This window comes from Chrysochloris asiatica, unplaced genomic scaffold (assembly GCF_000296735.1).
Source record: "Chrysochloris asiatica unplaced genomic scaffold, ChrAsi1.0 scaffold00016, whole genome shotgun sequence".
NCBI classification, from domain to species: Eukaryota; Metazoa; Chordata; class Mammalia; order Afrosoricida; family Chrysochloridae; genus Chrysochloris; species Chrysochloris asiatica.
Window position 1 is genome coordinate 27,516,031 of NW_006408534.1, and position 11,085 is coordinate 27,527,115.

The following is an 11,085-nucleotide window of genomic DNA, read 5'->3' on the forward strand; positions in this document are numbered from 1 at the left end:
CTTTAGTAAAACTTTACTCACATGGGATATCAAAGAGATTGTCTGATGATATCCGCATTCCATTGGGTCACCTCTCTTTGAAATGGGCACAAATATGGATCTCTTCCAATCAGTCAGCCAGATAGTTGTCTTCCAAATTTCTTGGCAGAAATGAGTGAATGCCTCCTGTGTCGCCTAACTTTCTTGATGGAGTAAGTCACAAAACAGACCCGAATTCAAACATTGGAAAATAGACTTCACCTCTTGACAGAAATGACTATAAAATATTGTGAATGATTTATAGTCTACCACAGACCAATTGGAATCCCTGGGTGATACAAATCAATCATTCAAAAGGTTGGTGGTTTAATTCCACCAAGAGGCTCCTCAGAAGACAGGCCTAGTAATCTGCTTTTGAAAGGTCACAGCCGTCAAAACTTCATGGAGTAATTATACTCTGTACACAAAGGAGCGTCAGGAGTTGGAACTGAAATGACAGCAACTAACAACACTGACCCCTTACTTTAGACCAGGTTCTCTGGACAAAGAACCCTACAAGCATTCATTACCCATTGATTTCCAACTTAAAAACAATCAAACTAAGTATTCTATTTTATACTCATTTTGTAGATAACAATAAGGCTCAGGGATATTAAAGGATTTGTTAAAAGTTAAATCAAAAGCAGGGTTGGTTTTTGAACTCAGGTTTAACTGCAAAATCAGCCCATATACCTTTGATATATATTTTTAAATCCAAACATTAAAGATACCTACATTAGTAATGATTGTGAGGTTGGCACAGGGCTGGGCAGTGTTTCATTCTGTTGTATGTAGGGTCGCTATGAGTTAGAATGGACAAAATGGCACCTAACAACAACAACAATTGTAAATAAGGGGACAAAGAAGGGCCTACCACTTTAGCTGCATAATTAGTTTTGGGCTACCTAAAGAAAATACCTTGAGTGTGTCAATTATTTAGGTATCAAGATGCCTCTAGGTCTATCCCATGTCTGTCTCAACAATCACAGATCATAGAGGGATACAAGGCAAAGTCCACTACTATAAAAATATTCAATAACAGAATCTAGAGGACTTAGCAACAAGTTCAAATGCCTCATCACATTACTACAAACCCTGCTCTTAAAATTAAAATAATCTGGTAGTGTAGTGGTTACAAATTGGGCTGTGAACCTTAAGGTCAGCGGTTCGAAACTACCAGCCGCTCCGGGGGAGACAGATGACGATTTCTATTCCTGTAAAGATTTACACCCTCGGAAACCCTGTACAGGGTCGCTATGGGTCGGAACCTGACTCGACGGCACTTAACAACAACAACATACTTTAAATCATGTGCTCCAACCATTTCAAATTAGGCTACCTTCCTTGATATAGCCAAAAGTAGTCACCAATTGGTTTTATTCATTTAAATCCTTGGTTTAAATGGTCACCCAGGTAAAATCAGTTAAATTAATATGGTAGGTAAAGTTCTAAGGTAGCCTTCCAATGACCCTTATCATTATTTAATTCTTTCCCCTGTAAATAATATGACTATGTTACTATACATGGCAAAAGGCATTTAAACATATAATCCAGTTTGTAGATATAAACAGTCAATGTTAACTTAATTAACTTTGAATTAATAAAAAGGGAGATTATGTGGTCTTAACCTTATCTGGGGTCCTTTTAAAAGTGGAGTGTTTTCTAAGACTAGTAGCAGAGGAGGAAGTTAAAGATATTCAAAGGATGCAAGGAATTCAACAAAGGGTAAGTACCCAACTACTGTGATGGAGGGTGACAGACTCAGGACCTGAGAATGGTTTCCAGGAGCTGAAAATGACCCCTGGCTGACAGCTAGAAAAAAAGACAAGGACCTCATATACAATCACAAGATACTCAATTCTGCCAACCCCTGAATTAGTTTAGAAGGTTCTTCACCTGAGCTTCCAGAGAAGAGCCTAGCCCAGCAGACACCATCATTTCAGCAGTTCAAAACTACCAGCCATTTCTCAGGAGAAAGATGAGGCTTTCTGCTCCCATAAAGATTTACAGACTCAGAAACCCTATATAGGGTCGCTATGAGTCACAACTACCACCACCACTACCACGAAGACATACCTTGAAAGATGTACAGTGTTCCTTAGAAGCAAGAATGGCAAGACTTTATCTCTCATATTTTGGACATCCTGTCAGGAAGGACCAGTTCCTTGAGAAGGACATTATGCTTGGTAAAGTGGAATCAACAAGAAAGAGAAAGACACACCCCCAATGAGATGGACTGACACAGTAGAAGGCGTAAACATAACAACTGTGAGGATGGCATAGCATGGAAGGGGGTAGTGTTTTATTCTGCTGTGCATAGGGTCACTATAACACTGAACTGACTCAAAGGCAACTGAAAATAGCAAGCAGAGAACACAGATGAGCTTGTCCAGACTTCTGATCTGCAGAACCATATAATAAATAGATATTGTTTTTAGCTACTAATTTTGTAGTTATACATTATGCAGTAATACTAAACCAATACAATCAGTTCAAGTGGTAGATATGAACAATAGCAAAAATCTGAGTTTTTCCATAGTCCACTCTGAATTTCAAGAATGCCATACCTATATTCACTCATTTTAGATCTATATTCGCCCAAGCTATTCACTCTGTGACATGAATAGTGCCCATTGCTAACTATGCTAAATTTTCTAATATAGTCTTGAAATATCTTATTGGATCACATATCCTGATTTTCAATCTGAAAGTCTGTTTACTGCAGCAATAAAGTATATGATAGGTAAATTATAGTTTTAGAATCATAACAATGTTTCCTGGAAAATCCTATATTTGAAACTACTAAAACAAAATGATAAGTCCCACCTCCAATTAAGTATATAGGAAGTAATGTGTTGTCCTTGACTAAACCCAAAAGGCTGACATTTTGGGTCCACCCGGAGGTGCTTCATAAGAAATACCTGGAAATCTGCTTCTGGAAAAGATAGTCTTGGAAATCCTTTGGAGTAGTTCTGCTCTCTACACATGCAACTCAGAATCGGCTCAAAGCATCTGGTTTTATTAAGTATTTGTTTAAGTGCACCTTATTATACCATCAATAACACTTAGGTGCCTTATTATACTAGCAACAATCCTTACAACAACTATGAGAGGTACATTTTATGATTTAATTTTGAGGGCAATGTAACTGAAGTGGTCCAATGATATTGAACAACACAGGAAGGATTTGAACCCAGGTCAGTCTGACTCCAAAATTCAGAACTCTACTATGGGGTGGTAAATATGTCTGGAAAATAGACTGTGATCAAGGTTTTGTAAGGGAAATCAAAGTGCATACATGAGTCTGTGGGAGTAAGTTAAGAATGGGGGTAGAGCTAAATCAAAGAGAGTCTTGCATATGAGTTTAATCTGCTTGGAATTTGTTCCCTGAAAAAATAATAGTTTCCCACAAAGGGTTTTAAGTAAGAGACTGAAAGATTCTGCTGGTATTTTAGAAAGATCCTGTCTTAGTTTCCAAGGGCTGTCATAACAAAACACCACAAAGCAGGTGGCTCTAAAAGACAAAAATGTATTGTCTCACTGACTTGTAGGCTAAAAGTCAAAGTCAGTACATTGGTTTTACGTATTGGTTTTATGTATTCCTTCTAAGTGCTCTGGGGAAACAAACAAACAAACAAACTTGTTCCATGACTTTCTCCTAGCTTTTGGTGGCTGCCAACAACTCTTGGCCAACAACTCTTGGCTTGTAGAGAGTCATCTTTATGTGGCCTCTTCCCATTGTGTGTCTCTGTATAAGATTCCACTCAGATAGAAGCAGAACCCGCCATACTCTAATATAAACATACTTTATGACATCTTCAAAGAAAAAGAAAAACTATTCCCAAACAAGGTCACATTCAAAGATACAGGAGTTAGGACTTAACAAGACTTCTTGGGAGACTCAGTTCAATCCAAAACAAAACCTTCTAGTAGTTATGTTATTGCTAAGAGCCTCTGAGTTGGTTCCAACTAGTAGTGACCCTGTGTAGGGTTTCTGAGGAGTGACTGGTGGGTTCGAACCATCTATCTTGTGGTTCAAACTGACCTTGCAGTCCAGTGCTTATCATAAAGCTTAACACCAGGACTTCTCTAGTGGTTATGCAAGGATGGATTTGAGAAGAAGGATACAAATAATACTGTGAGAGATTGGTGTAAGTCTCTTGCTTAGGTCAAAAGATGAAAACTTGAATTAGGGTAAATAGAATGGAAAAGGACCTAACATATGAGAAATATTGCTAACAGAAGAGATGTGGCTTTTTAAGGAACTGAAATATGGGAGAAGGAGTGAAAAAAGTTACTCACTAGAGAATTTAGCTCTTTGGGGATGGTAGTATCTAGCCCTTTAGTAGCAATGACTGGAAACGCCACCCAAGACTATTGATATGGAGGTTGGAGATTCTGTTTGGAACCTGGGGTTTAATCTATGAGCCAAACACGAACGATACTGATATATGGATTCAACACCCAGAGATTTTAATTAAATTTGTTTATGTGTGTTTGGAAGATGTTGAAAGGTTTGTCTGAGGCTGTCGCTTGGACACAGGAATTTCTAAAAGCTTCCAAACTCTCTTAACTCTGGCTTAGAGAGTTTCTTCCCAGATGACAATACAACTGGTGCCCACCAACTGATTATAACCCAGCCAACTTACTTACCCCTGTTGAACACAGAAGACATTCATCATGAGCACTTGTGATGGGCTTTACCTGAAACAGATGAATTTTAAGATAAGAAAAGGGCTGTTTGAAATGGTTCACATGGTATCAATGGAGCAAAAGCATAACTGTGAATGAACCTGGAAAAGAAGGAAAAAATACAATTAGTTACTCTCCAGTTAATTAAAACTCATGTGAGTATGAAGACTCTACTTCAGTAAATTATCAAAAGACCCTACAACTGAATCAATAAACAACATCATGATACATAGAGAAAATATTGAAGTTGTCAAATATTTCATTTAACTTGTATCCATAAATAACGTCCATGTAAGCAAGTCAAGAAATTAAACATTGGGAAATATGACATAGTGCGTTGGGAAAATATGCTGCAAAAAAACCTCTTTAAAGTACTCAAAAGCAAAGATGCCACTCTGATGACTAAGGTGCACTTGATTCAAACCATGTTATTTCAGTCATCTCATATGCATGTTAAAGTGGGACAATTAATAAGGAAGACTAAAGAAGAACTGATGTCTTTGAATTCTGCTATTGACAAAGAATACTGGACTGCCAGGAGAATGAACAAATTTGTTTTGTAAGAAGCACAGTCATAATGCTCTTTAGCAGCTAGGATAGCTAGCGTAACTTTGTCTCTTATACTTTAGATATTTTATCAGGAGGGACTAGTTCCTAGAGAAAGACATCATGCTTGGTCAAGTAAAGGGTCAGTGAAAACTAAAAACAATACCAATGAGATGGATTTACATACAATGACTGCAACAATGAGCTCAAACACAACAATGATTTTGATAAGGTGGCAAGACGAGGCAGTGTTTCATTCTGTACTACAGAGGGTCATTATAAACTAACTTGATGGCCCATTAAAAAATACCAGTGATTTCCAAAATGTAATCTCAAGAGTAGTTCTTGGATCAGAAGCACCAGCTTCATCTAGAAAATGTGTTAGACATTTAAATCCTTGGAGTCTACCCCTCCAGAAATTCTGAGGGTGAGGTTCAGCAGTCTTTCTGTGTATATATGTGTTTTAATTATTAAATATTTTAATCTAGAATTAATTGTAGATATATATGGTATGACAATAAATAATTCAGATTGATTTTATGTACTATTAACCCATTTCTTCCCAATAGTAAACACTTATAAAACTATTTTACACTATCACAGCAAGTATAACAACACTGATATAGTCAAATTTTCTATCACCATAGGGATTTCTCATGTTGCCCTTTTATAGCAAATCAATTTCCCTCTTGCCCCCATCCCCTTTTTTGATACTTCACCCACTGATAAATACTCTGTATATTTTTTCATTTCAAGAATGCTATATAAACCGAAACATACAGGGTTTTTTTTTCTTTACTCAGCATAATTCTATGGAAATTCATCCAAGTTGTTGCATGTAGCAAAGATTTGTTCCTTTTTTATTACTGAGTAGCATTTCCTGAGATGAATTTGTTTACCCATTCATCTTTTGTAAACTTGTTTTAACAAGCTCTCCAGGTAATTATGATGCACACTATTTAAACCCATATTTGAGTGTCATTGTTCTCTAGATAGAGTGCTTAAAAAGACAGAGAAATGTAGAACATTTTCCTAGGATCTCCCTGTCTCATCTGGAAACCTCAATGATCTCATCTGTCTTCTCAAAATCATGGAAAGTATCTTTTAAAATCATTTTTGTATCTCTACCACTACTGAGGAGTCCTGATGTGGTGCTGTGGGCTAAACCGTCAGACTGCAAGGTCGTTTGAACTGCAAAGTCGGTGGTTCAAGCTTACCAGCTGCTCCTTGGGAACCCTATACAGTGTCGCTATGGGTCGGAATCCACTCGACGGCACTTAACAACAACAACAACTACTACTACCACTGAGGAGTCCTGGTGTGGCACTGTGGGCTAAAGAGTCAGACTGCAAAGCCATTTGAACTGCAAGGTCGGAGGTTCAAGCTTACCCGCTGCTTCTTGGAAATCCTACACAGGGTTGCTAGGGGTCAGAATCAACTTGATTGCACTTAACAACAACAACAGCCATTACTGATGAAGTCCTGGTGTAATGCACTGGACTGCAAGGTCAGTTTGAACTGCAAGGTCAGTGGTTCAAACACACCAGCAACGCCTCAGAAATCCTAGATAGGGTTTCTATGAGTCAGAAACAACACAGTGGCACTTAACAACAACATCAACCACTATTGTTAGCACAGTACTCTAAATTCTGCTTATCACTCTTAAGATGCATTTTTTAAGTGCTTAATATATTCATTCAACAAACTGTATTATCGCCTAGAAACTATTCCTGTTGTTGTTGTTAGGTGTCATCAGGTCAGTATCGACTTGTAGCGACCCTATGCACAACAGAACAAAACACTGCCCGGGCCTGGGCTAACCTCACAATCATTGCTACACCTGAGCCCATTGCTGCTGCCACTGTGCCAATCCATCTCACTGAGGGTCTTCCTCTTTTTCTCCAATCCTCCACCTTACCAAACTTGGTATCCTTCTCCAGGAACTGGTCCCTCCTGACAAAATGTCTGAAGTATGAGAGATGAAGACTGGCCATCCTGGCTTCCAAGGAGCACCCTGGCTGTACTTCTTCCAACACAGATCTGTTTGTTATTTGGGCAGTCCATGGTACTTTCAATATTCTCCTCCAACACCATAACGCAAAAGCACCAATCCTTCTATGGTTTTCCAGCAGTTGAAAGCGTGCATTAGCTCTCAAGAAACTTTTATTATAGTGGAGACAGGAAAGCTAATAAACACATAAACAGTTATCAAATAAAGCCAAAATAAATGCTATGAATAAAAATAAAGCTGGCAAAGATAGAACATGATGGAAATAGGGTACCATTTTCAATGTCAGTCAGAGAAGATCTCTTTGAGGAGATGACACAAGAGCAGAGACCTAATTGCTGTGAGTAATTAAGCCATGCAAGTTAATGGTGCACAGCAGTAGATAGAGCAGTAAGTTTAAAAATCTTGAGATAGGAACAATCTTCAATCATGTACCTGAAGACCATGAGTGAAGGTGAGCATGGTAGGAAGTGCAACCAGAGAACTATCATGTAAAAGTAATTGGAGTTTTATGCTTGTGTTTATGTTTATGTGTGCATGAAAAGTTTTGAAGGGTTTTGAGCATATTCTGACTTACATTTTTTAAATATTGCTGTTGCTCTTTTCTGCAGACTATAGATTTATAAGATGGCTTGGAATAAGAGATAGCATTGCTGATAGCAGATGGATCTTGGCTGAGAGCAGAGACTACTAGAAAGATGTTTACCTGTGTTTTATTGACTACACAATGGCATTCAATTGTGTGGATCATAACAAATTATGGATACCTTTAGGAAAACGTGGAATCCCAGAACAACTTAATACTACTGCTCATTTGGAATCTGTAGATAAACCAAGAAGCAGTTGTTCAAACAGAACAAGATACTGTATGCTTAAAATCAGAAAAGGTAGGCATCAGGGTTGTATCCTTTCACCATGCTGTCATTAAAATGTCAAAAACTTCTATTATTCAAATTTAGTAATCTCCTTCTGTATGAGTGGCCAGGAATCTGCCTCAGTCCCAGATGATTTCACCAGCTCATAGTAGTATGGTACATGTCTCTTGATTAAAGATGGGGTAAAAAGGTACAGAATTGAGTTGGACTCAGCCAGGAGTTAGCATTTACATATTTTTCTCTGTGTGTACACATAAAACATATATGTGTACTTATAGCACAAAGGATTGGGAAAACATCAGGGCTGATAAATTCTGATATATTGCTTTGACAGTGTCTTTTGCAGTGGGTTTTGCCATTGTGAAAGAAACACCAGGTACTTTTGCTGTTTCCACAATAAATTTCCATTCCAAGTTTAGAATAAGTCTGAGTTATCAAAAATAGTCTCCCGGAATGTAAAGTTGTTGATCTTGTCTGTAAACCTTCACTCAATTCACAGTAAAAAATTAAAAGGGAAAAAAAAAAAAAAAGGTCTACAGATTTTGGAAAATCCATTCAAAGCCTATCAGGAAAAACAATGTTAAGTGACTGGGTCTACAAATGCGTTAGCCATTTAGTTTGGTGGTCCCAGAAAATGTACAGTGAAAAAATGAGATTGATATGATAAATAATTTAATCTTATCACTTAAAATAATTATTACAATGTTGTAAAAAGAAAAGGAAATCGTGGTATTGATATTAGTATATTTTGTACATTTAACAACAAGAACAGACATATTTGAACATTGTTTAGATGTCATTTCCTAAAAATACAGACATTTTTACACATAAGAAAGACTCAATTATGGGAAGAAAAAAAAACAAAAAAAACTATTGCTTTCTCAAAAAAAAGCATAATCATACATTCAGAGTCAGTTTGTTACTATGGGATCACATATGATGTCATAAATTCGACATTCCAAATGCAGAGCTAGACTGAGCAGGGGAAGCCATAGGAAATGGAGCTGGGGCGATGAAATCTGCATAACAACAGCAGAATTTCAATAGTGAAAGAAATGAGTCAAACATCCTTGAAACAGAAAAAGAAGGTGAGCAAATATGAAAGCCTTAGAATCTTGCCAGGAAGCTGAAGAAATGTTGACTCTTTGGTCCATCATTTACCTCTGGGAATACTCTGTTACAACCAAGTTATTTCAGATAGTGGCTACATGTAGAGGTAAAGGGAAGGAGGAGAAGGAAAGGCAATGAAGTGAATAGAGAAAAAACTGATTAAAGCAACTAGTATAAGTTAATCCAACAAGTAAGCATTTATTGAGCTCTTGTTCATATGTTAGTGATAAGAGGTGAAAGCATAGATACTGTCTTTGAAGAACACACAGTGGAGAAGTAAAGAAAACACATTAACAAATTACAGTTCAGTGTTCAGTAAAAGTCTGTACAAAAGAGGAAGGGAACACAGGGGCAGTATTTAACTCTGGGGACTTATTAAAAGTAATTTCATTAGAAGGTCCTGGATAGAAAACTAGGTTTTGAAGCGCATGGAAGACATGAGAAGGTTACAACGAAATAAGAGTGATCTTTGTGGAAGTAATTTGTTGTTGTTATGAAGTACTGTTGAGTCGGGTCTGACTCAAAGTGACCCTTTACATGGGTTCCAAGGAGCAGCTGGTGAATTTAAAACACCAACCTTGAGGTTCAAACCGACCTTGCTGTCCAATGCATTATCCCACATTGCCACACCAGGACTCCACAAGTAATTTAATATGTTAGTATTGTAGTTAAGAGCACAGAAATAAAATGTACAACCTGGAAGGAATGTGAGTTAAAGATACACAGGAGTACAGCATGGAATACCTTGTCTGCCTAATCAACAAATGTTAGAACGTATCCAGGAAAGACACATAATTAACTTTACATATTACAAATGCCACTCTCTGGGTTGAATGGATCTAGAAATAGGGAGTATTTGAGGCCTGTTCAAAAGTCTAAGAATGTAGACTCATGATGATGATTCCAGGCCTGAAACATGGCAATGATACTAGGAATGGAGAAGAGAGATTATATTTAAAAGGTCATTTAGAGTTAGAAGGAACAGGATTTTATGGTGATTGGTATGTGTGTGTGTGTGTAGCCTAGGTTAAGCATTGGGCTGCTAACCTAAAGTTCACCAAGTCAAATTCAGTAACCTCTCTATGGGACAAAGAAGAGTTAATCAGCTTCCATAAAGATGGACAGCCTCAAAACATTACGGAGCAGTTTTGCTCTGTCCAGTAGGGTCAGTTTGAGTTGGAAGGCAGAGGCTGCAGGTCTGTGTGTGTGAGAAGTCATAGTGACACACTGATTAAGTGATTAGCTGCTAACTGAAGGTCAGCAGTTCAAACACACCAGCTGTTCTGAGGGAAAAAGATGTGGCAGTCTGCTTCTGTTAAGACAACAGCCTCGGAAATGCTAAAGAGCAAATCCACTCTGTCTATGGAGGTGCTGTGAGATGGAATTGACTCAATAGCATTGGATTTTGAATGGTCCTTCAGTTGCATATATGTGGTGTGGGAAGTACAAGGGGAATGGTGGTGGAAAAATGTTAAGGGTCAATTCAAAGAACACACATAAATGCCAATCTTCTCTGCAGTTACAGAACCAATCATTCAGCTAACATTCATCAGACTTTCCCAGGGTACCTTAGGCTAAAACCTAGAAGTTGAGGATACAGAAAAGATAGCTACTGGACTGGTCCTCAGGAGAAAGATGAATCTCTCTGCTCCCACAAAGCTTTAAAGCCTCTGAAACACTATACAGGGTTGTTATGAGTCAGAATTGACTTGATATTAGGTGGTTTGGTTTTTTAATTACAATCAAATGATTGTAATTAAATTATAATCAATTAATTACAACGAAATTATATACATGTTGCTAGGTGCCATCGAGTTGGTACCAACTCACATAGAT

At 37.7% G+C, this 11,085-nt stretch overlaps 1 protein-coding gene across 1 annotated transcript in view; it reads left to right on the forward strand.

The window, feature by feature from the left end:
• Positions 1-1,419: 1,419 nt before the first annotated feature.
• Positions 1,420-11,085, forward strand: part of NT5C1B (5'-nucleotidase, cytosolic IB) — a 44,017-nt gene continuing 34,351 nt past the window's right edge. Inside the window, exons 1-2 of the mRNA XM_006835312.1 lie at positions 1,420-1,431; positions 1,627-1,743. Coding sequence (XP_006835375.1) covers positions 1,420-1,431; positions 1,627-1,743 — 129 coding nt within the window. The remainder of the gene's footprint in view (positions 1,432-1,626; positions 1,744-11,085) is intronic.